We start from the raw sequence: 19,076 nt of genomic DNA, 5'->3' as shown, positions 1-19,076 counted from the left end.
AGAGTGGTTTGGTCCCTGCCCTGTATCCCATCCTGTCCCCCGTCGTCGTCTCCCCCCCAGCTTATATTTCTATTTGTAATAGTTTTGTGAATGTTTGTTTACTTTTTAAAATGTAGGCAGTAATACAGGAAGTAGATATTCTAGAATTAGTTTCTCCAGTGTCACATTACATCTTTACAGTTGCTTGCTACTTCCTTGCTTATACATCTAAAGATGACATGGGACCTTTCTGCTTATAGCATCACACTGGAAGCTCACATTAAACAGCTGGTCACTAATCCCTAAGTCATTTTCAGTGTCACAGTTCTTCACTGTGTTCTTGCATTCTGTAAGTTACTTGCATGTGTTGTGCAAAGGTGGGAGACCTAATATGTTTTGATTGAACAGGCCTAGCTTGTGCAACTGCTCTGTATGACTGCAGTGTCATCATTATTAATCATGCTACCAATTACAGTGTCATCTGCAAATTTTATTAGCAGGGATTTTATATATACTTTCGGCATGCATAACAAAAGTGAATCTTTCAGACAATTAATGCTTATTGCATTGATAAATTGGAACATTTGAAATGAGGAAGAAAATGGCCAGCTCTTTTTGTGTGAGGGGTGGGGCTGGGATAGGGCAGTGTATTAACATTAAAAAAAACTACTCTGAGCAGCGATCGTACAGACCACTGTGCCCTGGGTATAAATCCAGGCTGCAAAGCAACAGGATCTGCCCTCTAGGGAGCTGTGTTGTCACTAAAATGGCTGAAGGAACTGACACAAAGGCCAGTTGGAAGAAGTATCATCTGCATCTGAGATTGACAGGCAGCCTTTAGGGTCTGTTGCTATCATTTCTGACTCCAGCAACATTAGGAGTCCAGTTTCATCTTACACAGCCTATAGACTCCACACCCTTTCTTAGGCTCCATCTGCACTTTTATATTTGTGAAAATACTTTATGGTTTCCCAAGGATATACAAACAGACTCTACAGAATTGTTTGGTTACTTTATGTGGTCATTAAAAGAAGTACAATAGGGGGGAAAAATGATGTTGAAAGGAAATGTGTGTCTTCAATTAAGTTCACCCTAGCTTTTTTTAAAAAATGGATGCTTTCCATGGCCTCATTTCAGCAAGGTATTTGATCATGTACATAAATTTAAGCTTGTGAGTCATTCTTTTGAAGTCAATGGGGCTGCTTGTACTTAAGCTGCACAAGTACGTAAGTACCTTGCTAAATCAGGGCCTATGGTACTTAAAGCCCAGTCTCCATCCTTACACCACTGCAGAGATGCTGTTTCTCAGACCAACTTCTCTTTTATGCCATCTGCTCCAACACGAAAGGAAAGGGGGAGGGAGGAAGCCCATGAACAATGGAGTGATTATTCTCAGTTACCGTGAAATAGATGAACTCCACCTGCTATTTCTGCCACTTAAACCTTGGCTGACACAGTGCAGCAGTGCACTATGCACGGCAGACCTCTGCATCCCTCATGCTGCAGGCATGCGATTCCACAGGGCCCTTGAGCCAGGCTATTACAGAGCCCACTGCCTGCAAGGGAAGGGGAAGCCAGGAGTTCAAGCAAATGTTATGGAGAGTTTTGAGTAGCAAGTCAGTCCTGTGAAAAAGAGGGGTGGTGGTGGTGATTTTGATATTTTTTTTCTTCTGTAGTCAGTAGAAGGAGTAACTGAGGCTCCCTCCAAAGAGCTACCTGGGCAGACTCAGAAGCTGAGCAGCCCAGCTCTGCACATCTCCAGGGGTAGTGGGGACCACAGCACAGGTAGAGAGCTAAGGCACATCTCCCTGCCTTTCTGTACCCTATCCACCTGCTCCTCCCAAGTCTACTAGTTTGGAAATAATTTGCAGGTTTCTGTCTAAAAATTGCCTCTTTATTTCTTTCTCTTCCTGTAGAAAGCAGGATTAATGGAAGCATTAAAGGCAGGAAGCCATTAGTTCCTCGGAATCAGATTTATATTTTTTTTCTGTAAAAATCACGTTTTTTTATGTGAAGTGTGTTGTGAACTAAACTTTTTTGTTTGTTTGTTTGAGAAAATTATTCTGACTGAAAATTCATGAGTCTATCTAGATGGTTCACTGGTTTTATACTTTGGTTGTTGTTCACTGTGCAGGGTTGTAACCAGCTTCACAGATTCCTCAGATATAAACAAGACTAGAGTACATCACTTCTTATTTCCCTTCAGAATTTCCAGTTACCCTGAATTTGTCTTTAGAAGCATGAATTTTGGCTATTGTAATCAACTCATTTCACACGTATTTGAAATGATAAATTGTTTGAAATTGGGAATTTTTATTCCAATGCATTGTAAATGTAATAGTCCAGATTACAATTTCAGCATGCTAGTCTGCTGAATGGAGCAGAGACACAAGTAGTAATTATCAGTCTTCCATCATTTTCAGTGCTGACGCACAAGTTTTTGCTGCTTCCCTACAGGGCTCTGCTACTTTTTAGCAGCCAGCACTGGACATCTGTCACACATACTGTATGTCATAACAAATAGATCATTAAAGAAAAAAATGCAAAGCTAAAAATGTAGAAAAGCAGGAAACATTACGATTATTATCCCTGGGTGTTACTATAATACTGTCAGAATAAGTCCCAAATACATTTTTGTTATTTTCTTTGTGAAACCGACTATATCATAAAATCTCATTAAAACATGTAAATGCAGTGTATTCTTTTATGGGCGACTTCATATTTTCTGAGTGGCAATACATGCAATACATGGTAGTACGTGTAAAATGTGGCAATACATGTGGCCACCAGATTGTCAGGCATGCATTTTTATGACACTGTGGATGTGTGTTTCAGTCAGCTTGGTGTGGTTGGAAAGCATCAGCTGTGGGCAAATGTTCACTGCAGAAACAGCTATAGTGGTAAAGATGATGCTGTCCCCCTGCAGCTCATTGCCACTGTCCACCAGAGGTCTTTAGGAACAGGACAGAGAGATGTTTGCCAGCAGTGACAGGCAGAACTGAGCTGGCACTGGGTGTGTTGTAGTTGACCTCCTGAGTTCCCATGGAGCTGTATGCTGCTAATTCTGGCAGTAGTATCATAAGTTACTTGATAATTGAGGTCGGACGCAGAGTGCTAGCACTTGTATTCATGTGATTATTCCCCCAGTCATTTAAAACCTAAATAAAAAGTAGGATTTTTGCTTTTAAAGGAAAAGAGCAAGGAAAAAATAACCCAGGTGCTAGTAATAAAGAAGACTGAGAAAATTTACTACATTTCTCATATATATATATATATGCACATGCATATGTTACATATGTGTGTTGATGTATAATAATGCTTACTGTTTTATAATGTTAGTTTCAACACATTTCAGAATATATTTTTCTCCATGATATTTTTCTATTTTTTATTATGTCTTGTGCAATACTGTATTGACCTGTAGCACTGAGGAGGTAAGCCAATGCTTAAATTTTTAAACTTGTGGTCTGAACTGAGTGCTGGTGGTATATGCAGAATGTGTATAGTGTTGTAGCTAGCTTGCATTAACTGGCAATCAGTTTACTTTAAAAACAGAAATGTAGATAAATCTTGAGTATGCTGGGAAGAATTCTTGCTTGCTTGGTTGGTTTGTCTGGTTTTTTGCTTGGTAGAAGTTGGGCAAAGTGACTGTCATTGTGAAGGTTTTGATTGAATAAGCCTGTTTGTATAATGTAATTATCATAGATTGAGGTATTTGTTTCTTTCCTGTCAAGAAAATATTGCCCATTAGGTTGTTTACCATCAGTCTACTGAATGGTAGTTTTCATACTTTTAATTCAAGTAAGAAATAAAGGCAGGCTAGAAGGGTTGCATTTTGGGAAGCAGTAACATTGAAAAAAATAACAAACATGAAAGGTCCCTGCATTTAAATGAGTGAACAGGAGCTCTTGGCGCTTTGAGGAGTATCCAGAACTCCCAGAACTCCTGGATGGAACTGGATGGAAAATGCTGAGCACAGGGCAAGTCGTGGCATCCATGTATGCGGCACTGGTGTTCTAGTATTCAAAGCTTAAGGCAATATTTACAATTTAAAAGATGTTAGGAAGAATCTAATGATTTCCCAAAGTGATGTGAAAGGAACTGGGTCTCTGTAGCTCACCCACTAGAGGTCCAGATAGCAGAGGGTTCTTCAGCTGAGGAAAACATGTTGGAAAGGTAACACTGTCTGTTAACTGGATGCAGAAGTATAAGAAATATGACAGTTTGTAAAAGTGAGAGTCATCAAATATGATTTACCTATTATTTCAATGGATTCTCCATTGCTTTCCTTCAGATTTCAGTGTGTCTCTGAAAATCATGTTTTAGTACCAGAAAGAGTTAGGGTTTGAGGAAAGAATCACTGGACAAACTTTTTATGAACTACTATCCATGAAGTCAAGCTAAATGTTCCATGACTTTACGTTTCTAAAAATCTATGGCTCTCCTTTTCTAGTGTTAATTACATTATTGCAGTTTTGATTTAAAGGCAGTTTTCCCAGTTAGATGGCATTTTCTGTAAAAACACCTGCAAATTTTTGGTGAATAACTGAGGTTAAGAATCTATGATGATACGTATTTCTTTCATGAGAAATTTGCTTTCATCATAGCTGCTTTTATTTCTGGAAGAAAGAATCTGTGGACTGTGCTATTTTACAATCAAAATACTGCAATTTCTGTGTACTTCCTGCAGGCTGCATAGTGGGGTATAAACAGCAGAAGACAACCAAAGTGCTCTCCATATGAGTGTGAACTTGATTCATACTGACGAACAGGGGAAAAACAGACATTTTTTCAATCACTCAGCTGTGTGTGGTTTTATCTTGTAAATAGTGACATCCATGGAGCTGCCCTAAGTCCTTTGGGTTGTATGCATTTCTCTGCAGAAAGGGGTTGTTTGTAGCTAATGTCCTATAGAAAACCTTTTGAAAAAGGTTTATTTTGTGCAAATAAGAGCCCTACAAGATGCTAAAATTTTTAAAACTTAGTGTGCTAGATAATTAACATTTTGCCTCATTTGCACCTCTGAAACCTTCCATTTCCATGTCTTGCAGTAAGCATCTTTCTGAAAATGTCAGGCACTGCGTAATGGAAGTGTTCTAATTTCCCTATTAGTAAAACATCTTAATAAAAATAGGTTGCTTCCTGCTATATTTCATTTAGCTGTTGAATACAATGCTAATGTATACTCATGTACAAAACCCTTAGAAAATATAGAAGCCTTCCTATCTTGGACAGGCAAATTTAGAATTAACAGAAGATGTTTTATGAATTTCTCTTACTTCATGATTTTTATCCAAAATGCCACATAAAAGATGAGGACAGCAAATATCTCTGGCATTAGGCAGTCACAGCTCTGCGGTTAGCTGCTGAATTCAGCTGTTTACATGGGCTGCTTAAACCAGAGCTGCTGGCTGGGAGAAGGACGTGGTGTGACCCTCTGCATCCAGCTGCAAGGCTGGGGCTGAGCCCCTCTGTGTGGGGAAGGGATGCCCAAATCCCTGCCCTCTTACAGCTTGTAATGCTGGCTGGTGAGACTAGCTGGCTGGGTAAACCCTGCAAGATGGGAGAGAAGAGATGATGGGGGAATAATGACCACAGACAGCACTCACTGTGGGGACCTTCAGGCTGACGATTCCCCACTTGGCACAAATTTGCTCCAAAGCTCATTGTTCCACCTGTGTTTCCCTGCTGCTGACTTTGAACTCCCACCTCTGCCTCCTGCAAAGTGCACATCTGTGCTCTGCCATCCCAGAACCCCCAACAGTGCTGCTGTTTTCGATGGGGCAGATGCAGTTTTGCTGAGGAATCTGGTCAGTGGCACACTATAGCTTGCCAATGCAACTGAGAAAATGTCTTCGTAGGGGCAGAGTTATACTGGTTTAGGGGCTAGAGGAACAATATTTTCTGCCTTAGGGAGGAAGACAGTTATGAGAACTTATGCCCCATCCACTAGGAGCGTGTATTTTCCCATTGTTCGGTAGACCAGGCACTCTGTTTCTTGCTCTTAGTACAATACCCAATTTTTTGGTAACAGAACTGATGTATATAAGGATAGGAGAGACGCAATGGGAGAGGGAAGGCAAAGTAAACAAAAGCAATGTTTTCTCATGCTGCCAAAATGTCTGGGCATTTTGCACTACTCCTAACCTTCCACTTTATTCCACTCTCCCAGCAAACCAGATCAATGCTGCTAAGAAGCAGATGAAAGCGTAGAGGGTTGTGGCATGTGGCACTGGGCTTCCTTGCCACTCTATGAATGGTGCCTGTTCAAGCACAGCCACCACTGAAAACTTGAGTAATCTCTTGTTCTCATCCTTGGCATAGGGGAGTTTGCTTTAGGCCACATTGTGGTAGAGTGCCCCTGGAGATGTCCATTGGAAGCTGAGTATTATTCACCTACCCAGCTTTTTTTGCTGTGGTATCATGTTCCTATCTAGATAGGTATCAGTATTCTGAGATTTGCTTCTATAGTGACAAAGACATCAAGAGTAACATAAATCTCCTTTGATTACATTGTTCGTGTGAAACATCTCGGCTCAGAGAGTAATGATCAGTGGCACGAAGTCTAGCTGGAGGACAGTAACTAACAGTGTACCCCAGGGGTCAATATTGGGTCCAGCCCTTTTCAACATCTTCATTAATGATCTGGATTATGATGCAGAGTGAACCCTCAGCAAGTTTGCATGACACAAAACTGGGAGAGGTGGCTGATACACCAGAGGGCTGTGCTGTCATCCAGAGGGACCTCAACAGGCTGGAGAAATGGACTGACAGGAACCTCATATATTTCAACAAGGGGGAAGTACCAAGTCCTCCACATGGGGCGGAACAACCCCATGCACCACTATATGCTGGGGGCTGTGAGCAGCTTTACAGAAAAGGACCTGGATTCCTGGTAGAAGTCAAGTTGGGCAAGGACTGCCAATGCCCTTGCAGCAAAGAAAGCTAACTGCATCCTGGGCTGCATTTGCAGGGTTGCTGCCAGTAGGTCAAGGGAGGTGATCTTTCCCCTCGACTCAGCACTAGTGAGTTCACACCTGGAGCACTGTCCAGTTCTGGTCTCCTCAGTACAAGAGAGACACGGACATACTTAAGATGAGTCCAGCAAAGGGGCACTAAGATGGTCAAGGTGCTGGAGCATCTCTCTCAAATCAGGAGAGGCTGAGAGGACTGGGACTTTTCAGCCTGGAGAAAAGACTTAGGGGGAATTTCATCAATGTGCACAAATATCTGAAGGGAAGTTGTAAAGAAGACAGAGCCAGGCTCTTCTTCAGTGATGCCCAGTGACAGGACAGGAGGCAGTGGGCACAAAGTGAAATACTCTGAACATCAGGAAACATCTTTCCACTGTGACTGAGCACTGGCACAAGTTACTGAAGGAGCTGGAGAGTCTCCATCCTTGAAGATATTCATAAGTGGCAGAAAACGGTCTGGGGCAACTGGCCCTGGGTGGTCCTGCTTGAGCAGTGGTGTTGTACTGGACAACCTCCAGAGGTGCCTTCCAACCTCAATCCTGTGACTCTGTGACTAAAATACAATTTTATAATTGACAAGTCATTTACAGTTTATGATATTTGAAATTGCAGCAACTTTTATTTTACTGAGAGCAGCAAAATGCAGGTAATTGGTTGGTAGGGATGGCTTCTAATGGCAACATGAAATGTGCAGTTAGAACAGCAGTGTGAATGCATCACTCTGCGATGAACGTAGAGACAAAAGCCCTTTTTTATCTTAGCCAAAAGAGGTTTTCCTTTTGTCTTAAGCAGTAGCTGCATTTCTCAGGAGAAACTTGCCATCTGTCTCCCTTACTTCACAGCATTGTCCTTTACAGAAATGTGGCAGCTCTCCTGTATGTGTGCAGTGGAAAGCAGGCCTACACTCCTTCCCAGTATATCAGTCTTTGATGGAGGGAGTCGTACAGGCTTGCTGCATGGGAAGTATTGGCTGAGCTTTTCAGCCCCTCACATTTCCTGTTCGTCTGCAACGTGCCTTAGTAACATGCCCCATCTCCTCTTTCACCATATATAGCACTGACAGGACACTGAAAACACTATGCAGGCCCTCCACTTCCCTTTAACAGAATTGTTGTGGGGTTAGTATGAAGTCTCAAAGCTTTCTTCACATCTGATAAGAAGTCTCACTGCAAGACATGAAATAAAACCAAAATTTCTGATGTTTTTCTCTGCGTCAGCATTGAATATAAACCCATAAACTATAGCTTTAGACTAATTAAGTCCCTCTAATGTCCCATCTTGATACTGCAGAGCATGGAAAAATTGCCAGAAATATATACATTTGATTTTTAAAATGGAAGAAGGTTCATAAGGATGAAAGCATGCCTACATTAAGAAATTATAATAGAAATGTGACTTAGAAACCTCTGGTTTACCCTTACTGGAACACAGGCTAGCATCCTAAAAGCTGCATTTATTTGTTTGTGGCTGTAATTCAGAGTGGAACTCAAAAACAGAAGGACTTTACTCAAACAATTTATTTTGGGCTGGGCTCTTAAGTTGCTAAATTTCAGAACAAAGGGAATCTTTATCTCAAAGTTTATGAACTCCTGGAAGTGAATTTTATAGCACAAAGCCTGTCAAAGTCTTAACTATCATCACTGTTGCAACTCTATATTTTAGTTAGATGTTTATCATGACGTAGCTTTAATGAAAATACAGTGCTGTTTAAAATCACAGACTTTTGTGTTTACTCATAGGAGATGAAATGATCTAAGAACACACACATACATAGAATTTGGGGGAGGGGGTGTCAGACATGTAATAACATATTTGTACAGTACTCAGGAGAAGATTCCTAATGAAACAGACATTCAAAGCACACTGAATAATTAAAAAACGTTTTCTATGCAGTATACTTTTGTTGAGTCATATTTAAAGGTGTTACTTGGCTTCAAAAGTGCTTGGATTTGCCAGTTGTTACCTTCATGGTTTACTTCATGATTGCAATGACTGCACTGCAGCCTCATATGAGAGGCAATTTGTAATACCTTGTAATTCTCATATTCCTCATTTCTGATTAAGCCTTTCTGGCCTCATCACATGGGAAAATATATTTTTATAAAACTCTTACAGCTACTATACTATGTTGGTGTGTTTAGTCACAGATTTTTACTGACAACTGAACAAATGAGACTTTAGGATTGCTCCGTTTAAAGTGGTTGGAAGAAATTCACAAATCAAAGAAGATACAACTGGCCTTTTATGACTTGAACAGGCTGGGTTTTCTTCACAACTCTTACATAGGTTTCCACAGATCCTTTATATATTTCACAGAAATATTTCAAAGTAAAAAAGTTTTATATCTTTCCTTAACATAGTATGAGAGCTGAGCTAAAAGGACACAGATACTTTATTTCAGATTTGTATGCTCTGCTTTAATCTACTGCCTTTTAAAGTATAACCCGTGGTAGAAGGTTACCAGATTGTCTCCTGCTTTCATTGCAGTGTACACTATCTTTTTTTGTCTTTTTTTTTTTTTTAAATAAAACACATGTTTCATTTTACATTTATGAGCATTGTAATTTTTGTAGGGCTGAATCCTGAAAGATGCTGAGGACCAATATTTCCCATATTTTTCAGTGAACAGAAGTGTCTTCTCTGACATTCTCAGGAGTCTGATCATTATACTGGTATATAGCAGATGGACATGACAGAGGGTGAGCTTTGGCAGCACCGTAAGGCAGATATCAGCTTTACTATGACCATCTCCAAGGGAGAGACAAGCATTCCAACAGAACTTCAAGCTGCTACTTCCAGTTTATTTTAGGGATCCTTTTTTTAGGTGCCTGTTACTGTGGTGTTTCTAACAGTGACAGGTAAACAATCAGTTGCTCAAAATACTGCTATTTTCTTATTTGAATAATTGTGAAGAAGTATGTATTTATACAGTTTGCTTGAGTGTTTGCACTTTTTTTCAGTTAAACTGTGTTACTGTTCTTAGCTTGATAATAATGTACAGTACTAAGTCTAAAAAAATGTGTACACAGGCTGTTATGATTCAAGAATAAATATAACACCTATTTCTGATTGAAATAAATGAAGAAGCAGTATATTTTATATGGGATTCATCACAGACTGAATAACTAGGACATTCCAATGCAAAATAATTTTGGAATGAGACTGCAAAATTTTAAAGCCTAGAAATTCAAAATCACTGTCATATCATGGATCTGCGGATAAAAGACGTGAAATTTTTTCTAGTCACTTTTTTCAGAAATATCATTAGAAAAAAATTTTTGAAATGTATAAAACTAGTATTACATGTATGCTGACCTTTATGCATGGAAACTCCACTGCTTCCACAAAAGCTGAGTTTAAGATACGAATCAGAATCTGTGTGTATTTTTGAAAAGGTATGAACTTGAAGAACTCAGTTCTGTCTTCCAGGAACATTTCATATGGTGAGATGAGAGTTGATGAAATATCCTTACAAAAATCATTCACAGCAACTCCTATGGAATCTAGGAACTGTGCAGGAAAAGTTCATGAAAGCTCCATTAGGAAAGTTATTGGCATCTGGGCATTTCAGTTTTGCAAAGTTAAAGACTTTTACTTAATTTCTGTCCATCACTGACTACCATCAAGAAAAACAAAAATAATACTTCTGCAAATGTAAAAAATTGTTCATTTTTAAGTGCTTCTGGTTCAGATGTATTGCTCAGTTAAGCTGAAAGAGCTTTGGAAGCCTTCATGCAAAGGACAACATTTATGCAAAACCTAAGAGGATGCAAAAATTGGGCAGATAGTGAAAAATAAGTAATGACTACTCGTTTTCTGTTATAACACTAGGTTTTCTTTGAACAACCAGTAGGGAATAAATTCCTATATAACTTATTTCTTTTTTTCATTGCTTTTTAGGTCTAACTGTGCTGAAAATATCCGTAAACATATCTTGCATACAGGAAAGCATGAAGGAGTGAAAATGTATAACTGTCCTAAATGTCACTATGGAACCAATATCCCAGTGGAGTTTCGTAACCACTTGAAAGAACTACACCCAGACATCGAAAATCCTGATCTGGCATACTTGCATGCGGGTAAGGTCATTCTTCCCTTTGCTTACAAATTCTTCTCTATTCTATATGAGCATGCTTAAAGGATTGTGATAAGAAAGCTAGCTTTTACGTTATCATTTATTCTGAAGAAGAACATGATTTTAAAATGGGCTTAGTTCTCTTCAGGTTTGCACAAGGGATGAAGGTTATTCATTAAGCACTGAAATCCATTCATGTTTCACAAGCAAAGCTTTCAGTTCAATACCTAAACATCAGAAATGTGTGCTATTTAGATGCCTCACTTTGAAATCTAGTTGAACTTTCTTAGGGAAATATTTTTTTAACATTTGTTTTAAATCTCTCTACCCACTCTATTCCCCCACGAACAGAAAACCAAAATTCCTTAGGAAATACAGTGGTAAATTAATGTACCAATTTAAAAATTCTTAGATTTCATTACAAAAAAGCTTGTTTAGGAACAAGATTTTTGTTTGGTTGATTGGTTTTGGTTTTTTATTAGAGATTCTACAAGTCACAATAGAAGGCAGAATTTTAATGGGAGCATCAAGTTAGAAGAACAGTAAATTCAATGGCAAGAGGTTAGGAGAAAAAATACAAAATTAGGCTGGAGCTTGAATTAAATGTGGTCTTAACTCACATTTAAGGCAGATAACTTAGACATCACTGGGCGGGAAGACAAGTCAGAGCAGTGGGAAAAAAGAACAGATGGCGAGAAGAAAGAGTTGGGGAATCCAGAGGAGTAAGAAGCTATGGGGGCCAAATTCTCCCTAAGATGCAAATTAATCTTCCATTGGAGTACTACTATTAGTACTGCTGTGTCAGATTTGAATTTTCTTTTGTAAGGAATTGATGTAATAATTTTTGAGACCTTCATATCTATAAAAAAACACAACCCAGAGAGCTTTCATTCAGCTCTGTGCAGCACATACACTCAAGTTATTTTAAAACCTCTCAGTCTTCTCAAAATGACCGCTTGCTTTCCTGACTAGAGGCAGTGGATTATTTGTACCATATATTTCTATTTGCCAAGTATTCCACTTCATTTTGGAACCAATCATCATGTCATGTCAGCATATGGTGGATAATATCTGGATGTGCAAACAAAATACCAGTTGGCAGAATACCAGTTTCAAAATAGGTCAGAAAACTGATCACATTTCACTGTACTTCTCACGGAAGTGAATGAATATTCAACTCAGAGCTTAAATCCAGACACTGTTAGATTTTTTGCTACAATAATCCCACTTAAAATAATATGAAAAATTAAAATTATTTCAGTAGACAGATATACAGACATAACACAGATAGCTGTAGCACTGGTAGAATCACTAATGTTTATCTAAAATTACAAATTCTGTGTAAGTTTTCATGTTCAAGACTATATCTAGGTAAATTAATTGCTCACTGTGGCGTGCTGTGGTTAAAACTATTCAACTTGCTTGGTCTGGGCAACATAGGAAAACTGTCATCAATGCATTGTATGCTAACAATACCTATTTTCTGTACATTCATTCTTGTGTTGTAGAAATGCCCTTGCACTGAACAGGGTACTGTATGTACAAACATATTACTACTAGCAAGAACAGGTTGTCACCTAATTATTGCCAGGCTAGCCTAGAGTTGGTATACAACAAAAGTGTTAAAAGATTGTTTGCATAATCCCATTGCTAAAAGGGTGATACTGTGTTTTCCTTTCAGGAGGAAACACTGTTAAAGCAGGATCTGGGCAATAGTTGTGCATTCACATCAGAGTTAAATTAAAGGGGTTTTCATTTCTTGATTTCAATCCATTTCTGACTGCTGGACATAGGAGAGTTAAAGGTTTTAGAGAAGATTTTGAGGAACGACGGGATCACTCTTGTGCCCTCACTAACATTCTTTATCAAAATAAGATTTGTTCTATGTCTGATTTGTGGTTACTGATGACTTATTGGTCATTGGCTGCACCCACAGAGAATCCACAACATGACATAGAACCCTTTAGGCTGATAGGAGTATGAAGGTGTCACACAAGATTGATTTTTTTTAACTTAAACGTAGTTGTCTGTCTTTTGTGTTCTAATACTGCTTTGTAATGGGAAAGCCAGCCTCTTCACTTCTCTGAGCAGAATAGAAATAGAGTAAGTCTCATCACTGGCAAAGAGAGGGATGCCGACTCAAACCACTTTGCAGGACCAGTTAGAAACTGCCTCACCACAGCCCACGAAGAATGGAGCTGTGCGTTACCTTTAGGATGTGGCTGGAAGTAAAAATCAAATCTGTTTCTTGTTTATGAAATTAAGTTTATCGGTTGGATTTCTAATTCAAAGTTAATGCTTTAATACTAATTTCTGCTTAACTTTCTTTAGCAACTACTGTACAGCTTCATGGGGTCAGTGGCAGTAAAGATCTTGAAGAAGCTGCCTTTCTAAGGGAGAGGCTGTGAAAGGTGGAAAGCAGAGCAAGTTAGCTTGTACATGAGTAAGGATGATACTGTAATTGATAGGTGATATCACTTTCTGTTCTGCATCTTTGAAATCCTGTATAGTCTGAGGAATTGATATATGGGAATGCCAAAAAAACCAGGTCTTCAGACTTTCTTTCCTCTTTTTGCTATAGACTGTCATAGAGGGAGATATGTAACTATACAACTATATTCCTTATAAACCTTATGTAGTACCATTATATATTTTAAAACAATAACAATCTAGAAAATGCTTTTTGGTTTAACTCTTAAAATTTTCTGCATTTGAGCAGCAGGCCTTCAATGCACACAAAGCAACAGAGATATATGCATCTGCACATAAAATTACGGATTTACTAGATTATACTTCCAATGCCAATTTATGCATTTAACCTCTAATTTTTAAATAAAACATCAAATCTGTTTTTGAAATGGCATTTTGTGTTGTTCTGTAAGAGATATATGCCTGTTTCTTGATATTCTCTGACCCATTTTCTCAAGGTCCATGTTGAAACGGAAATTTTGTTGGAAAAAAAGCCATAAATCCAGTGATTGTTGATTATCCACAATACTCATTTTTTCTAAAAAAAGAGTCATATTTAAGATGCCAATTGATTTTATACCTGTTCTAGAACAGAAGTAGGCTTACTAGCAAGCTCAGAAATCATGCAGTTAGTATTTTAGTCATGGCAATTCGGTTCCAATGGAAGCTATTCATATTATTCTTGTTATCAATGCACAAATCTGAAAATTTGTCATTACAAATGGGAAATTAGTATGAGTAAATTGTCATATCATGTTGATGACTATAATTTTAGTGATTTTTTTTTAAAATGTGATTATTTGATAAAGGAAATTTTTCTGAATTGTTTACTGTGGGTTTGTCTGTATGGCAAGTAGCAAAGTAAGGTGAAAAAATCTTTGGACTGATTCTTGTACGCATTATGTTTCCAAGAGTCTTGGATATGTTTTTCCTTCCAGTTGACTGAGCCTAAATACTTTGACAAGTGGGACAAGGAAAGGGCCCGTACCTGTGGTAGAACCTGTAGGGGATCAGTACTCCAGCTGGCTTTCTCAAAGCTTTGTCTGCTTTGGAGCAGCACCACTTGGTAGTGATAATGTTCATCATTTAGAAGTTCTTGTTTTATAAGCATTGTGATACTATTATGATGCATTATGTATATCCAGAGAGCATTAATATCTATGGCTTGATGTCTCCATTATTCCAGTAGCTGCAGAGACCATGGTATCTCACTGTGTGCATAGTAGTCTTCTGTCGATACTAAACTGGCTGTAAGTAAAAAGCCTCTTCAGAGAGAAGAGTAGCAGTTTGCTCATTATTGGTTTTGTGATCATATTGAAAGTTAAGGAATTATATTGGGAGGTTTTTTTCTGTATTGTTCTTTCTCTGCTGCACTTTTACAAGTGATCATGATCTGCAAGAATGAATGCTGCTCTAGGAAACCAGAATAACACAGTTTTTCGCTAAGCGACTGATAGTGGGCTTGCTCTCGGTCCGAGTTTCCTCATGTGCAAAAGAGGTGCAATGCTTACATAGTGTGAGTCACAAAGCTTTTGCTTGAAAATGGCTTCACAACAGTCAGCTATGAGGTTAGGGAACTGCTTAAGGTACTGAAAGAAGATTTGGAGATGTTTTACTTTAGAATCAGCAGTCATACAAAACCTTTCTTGGAAGTCTTTTCTTTTTAAAATAAAAAAAAAAATCAGGGAAGGCAGATCAATTCGTTGTACTCTGTTTTTTCATTGGAAGTAATGCTATGCTTGCAAAGCACTCAACTTAAGCCAGTGTGCTCTGAGAGTCTGACACCCTGGGCACTGTGAGCAGGGGTGGAGGATCACTTACTCGTAAAGATCCTGGCAACTGACAGCATGAGCAGCTTCCCCTCGCTGCACAGATGTGTTGTGGGGAATGCTTGGAAGTACAGCTTTGTGTGTCTTTGCATCTGTGAAAATTATAGGTGCCTCTGGGGTTGGGCATCCACTGAACAAAGATCGTGACGATCATGTTTTGGCAGTTGGCTGCCTACGTGGTGATTGAACGCTTAGTGCTCATGAAGAGTTACATAATTCATGACCAAAATGATAGATAGGTACTTGATTATAGTGTATGAGTTGGTTCACAGTGAGAAAATATCAGACATGAGCTACTCTTAATCTAGCTGAGAAAAGCCTAAGAAAAATCAGTTACTGAAAACGTAGTCAGACAAATTGAAATGAGAAGTTGCAAACACTTAAATATAAGGTCGATTTTGCTCTAGCAACAACTAGCAGAAAAAATTATCCCTGTTCCATTCCTTTGAGCCTTGACAAGACTGGATGTGTTTCTGCAAGATAGGTTTCAGGAGGGCCCAAGGTTGCTGGGTTCACTGCAAAACTAATTAAGTAGTATTTAAGGGTCTTTGATATACCAGAAGCCAGACTATTATCTAATAGTCCTTTCTACTCTTAAATCTTAAAACCGTGTTAATCTACAGCCTGTCGGTAAAGGTTGTGTTTGTGAATCTAAAGTGCTTAGGTGTTGTGATAGCAAAGGGATAGTTGAGGAGACACGTAAGTCCCCCAAAGTGTTCTTTCTCATAGAGATGACATTCCCATACATGGCGCTAAATTCTTCCTCTCTTTGAGCCTGGAGTACCCGTGCCTCGGTAGAAATACACTTGCTTAAAATAAGTTTCCTTCTAGCATAAAATATGTCAGCGCATTTATTTATTTAAGGTGTTTGAAGAATCCTTATGAATTTCTGCTCTTTTGGTTGGCAGTTCCCTTAGTGTTTTTTTGGCTCCTGACATCTGCAATCGATGAAAAGACAGTACTATTAATCATCTGTTCATTAAGCCAGGCCCACATCCTGCTCTTTTCTTTTTTAGATTAGGGGAACAGAGTTAGGGGATGGTTTAGTTCCTTCCAGAGAGCAGTGAAAATGAGAAAAGTTTACTGCAGTGTCTCTTTTATGCATGATTGAAAAATATTTTTCCAAACTTTTTAAAGTGCACTTTTCAAAAGGCTGTGATCTACAGGTTTCTCTGGCAAAAGCTAAAGAAACTGAAAAACAAGGCTGGACTAGCAACCCACAACATGATTACATCATCAACAGGGGACACAATTGTGATGCTATCGGTTGTAACAGTTGCAATATTCATGAATGGAATTCTGAAAGTTCAAATAGTTAATACCAAATAAAATTGTGATCTTTATCCCACTTGACAGCTACATTTATCAATTTATTAAGAGAAAAAATTGATTGCTAAAAGTTATGGTGTGATCTATTATGTGATTTTTATCAAGGTATAACTGTATTACTGAGTGGAAACTGCAGACTTATTCAGAATGTGAATTGGACACACATAACCTGATAATATAGCAATTATAAGAGTATCCTACTGCTTTTCTACTTTTAAATATTTCTTTTTTTTTCCTCTTGTCCTTTCTTTTGCTTTTTCTCTTTAATAGAAAATATAAAGTTGAAAAAAATAGGAAAAATAAATTAATAAAAAACTGTTTATTCTTATACTCTCTCAATTCTCCAGAAATATAAAATCATTGAATGCAATTTATCAATGAAATAATGGAAGTACAAGTCAGTTGAATACCTATGCAAACTTGTTTCATACCTTAAGTAAAGCCTCCAAAGAATGGGTGCATAGTTTTGTTTGCAAGCATATTGAACTTTGTTCTTAGAATTGTTATGTTCTTAATCTTTATCACTGTTTAAATAAAATACTTTACATGTTGCAATTTGTAACAATATTGAAAAATTGTCATTGCTAGATATAAGCAAATCAGAAGCTTTTACAGTATCAGAATATTGCTTGGGTTTCTAGTCAGATAAAACATTATTTTTGATGGCTGGTATACTTAAAAAAAAAAAAAAAAAAGGCAGCAGCAGCTCTGCTTCAAACAGGTTTGCTCTTGTCATAGCTATTAGTGCCAGTCTTTCAATAGCATGTCATGTAGATTGGCAGACACTCCCTTTCCTCTTTTGTGAAGAATAATAATTTTAGCGTGTGCTTGAAATAAAAACCTAGTATAAATGATTTTCTGTTTGTAAAGGAGAAAGCTAGATTTTTATAACCTATGTAGATTACGTATTATTGTGTTTCAGGAAAAAATAATCTACATTTTAAGAATACCTAAAGCCTAAGTAATTTGATTATTTTTATAAATGTTTACTATTAGAAGGCTTTGTATGACTAGAGAACTTTCATAACCAGTATCTTTATCTGGGTGGTCATCACAGTACAATAGGTTCTTTCCAGGTAGCAAGTGAAGTAGAAAGGAAAGGGAATTAAAAAAAAAAAAAAAGAGAGAGAAAAAAAAATAAAAAGAAAGAAAGAAAGAAAATTAAGGTCATGAAAGTATTTTATTCTTTTTTTCTAGTATGTAGCTTTTGCTGCTGCTGTTGAAGAGCTTAGGGACTTCTTTCATAGTCCCTTAGTTGCTTTCCCTGAACAGTCAGCGTATACTGCTTCTGAATGACACGAAAGAAGGTGTTGAAATATTTTGATGCAAATATTACTTCATCTAACATGCAAACCCCACCACTATTAATATTAGTTATAATCTATAAGCTGATGATATCCTCAGATAAGACTGAAAGACATGAATTTCACTAAGAAAAAAACAACATTCAGAATATAATTTTAAAGGAAAAGGAAAATATTGCCTAGACCAAAGTCTGCAGCATCCCTCTGTTCAGTAGGGGTATAATATCTGTCATGTTGTGTCCCATTTTTCCATCAGATAGCTGACAATAAGGTGCAGGGCCATCACACAAGTGGTTTTCATGTTGTGTGTATAGCACCAATGGTATTTGTAGTCACGGTCCTGCATTCTCCTTAATGCCTTTCTACCCACAGCCCACTGCTCTGAGGATTTCCTTTCTGAAGAGCTACCCAAGCTTGTCACAGGGCTACTAATTCTTTATGGGGTGAGCTTTAACTCCTGAGCAACTTGGATCTCTTTGCTTGTGTTAGGGTGTTGGCATGCATCTGCTTTCCTGTCATTCCTCCCTGTGGCATCCTGGTTTCCAAGACAGGGAACCATTTGGTTGACCTGGAGGAGGGCTGTGCCACACTGGCCAATACAGAAGCCCTCATAATTTTTGAAATTTTCTGTTGAGCCTGAATGCCCACCTTGCATCTGCCCTCAAAACACTCTCAGGCGGGCATATGCTTTGCAAATTTCTTGCACTGTGCTGGTAGCCACATGCCAGATCCCTGCTGGTGTTCACAAAGACCGTTGCCTCTGCAAGGATGTCAGGTTCACTGATGAAAAGAAGGTAATCTTAGTCCAAGCTATTATTTCATTACACTAATAGATAAAATATCCTTCATGAAGAACAAGACATATTATTGCCTATTTGGTGCTAAAAATAGGATATCCTAACATAAAACTTTTAAAGCAAGGCTGAAATATTAAAGTACAGAAGTAGAAGAAAGCGCTTAAGGCACGACAGCCATCTAGAAAGACAAAAATATTTAATTCTGCTAGAAAATACATATATGCATAATAGTATATGGTAAATGTAAATAATAAAAGGAAATATTAGTATTCAGATATCAATGTATTGAAATTCTGAGAGAAACACCAAAAAATGGGATA

General features: G+C 38.1%; 1 protein-coding gene across 1 annotated transcript in view; it reads left to right on the top strand.

The window, feature by feature from the left end:
* The window catches only part of ZNF407 (zinc finger protein 407), a 344,373-nt gene that overhangs the window by 233,010 nt on the left and 92,287 nt on the right, over positions 1 to 19,076 (top strand). The window contains exon 8 of the mRNA XM_040585938.1: positions 10,854 to 11,032. Within this exon, the coding sequence (XP_040441872.1) occupies positions 10,854 to 11,032 (179 nt within the window). The remainder of the gene's footprint in view (positions 1 to 10,853; positions 11,033 to 19,076) is intronic.

The sequence above is a fragment of the Falco naumanni genome, chromosome 3 (assembly GCF_017639655.2).
Source record: "Falco naumanni isolate bFalNau1 chromosome 3, bFalNau1.pat, whole genome shotgun sequence".
In the NCBI taxonomy this organism is placed as follows: Eukaryota; Metazoa; Chordata; class Aves; order Falconiformes; family Falconidae; genus Falco; species Falco naumanni.
Note: the sequence above shows the minus strand (reverse complement) of the source record. Positions and strands in the feature narration are given on the sequence as shown.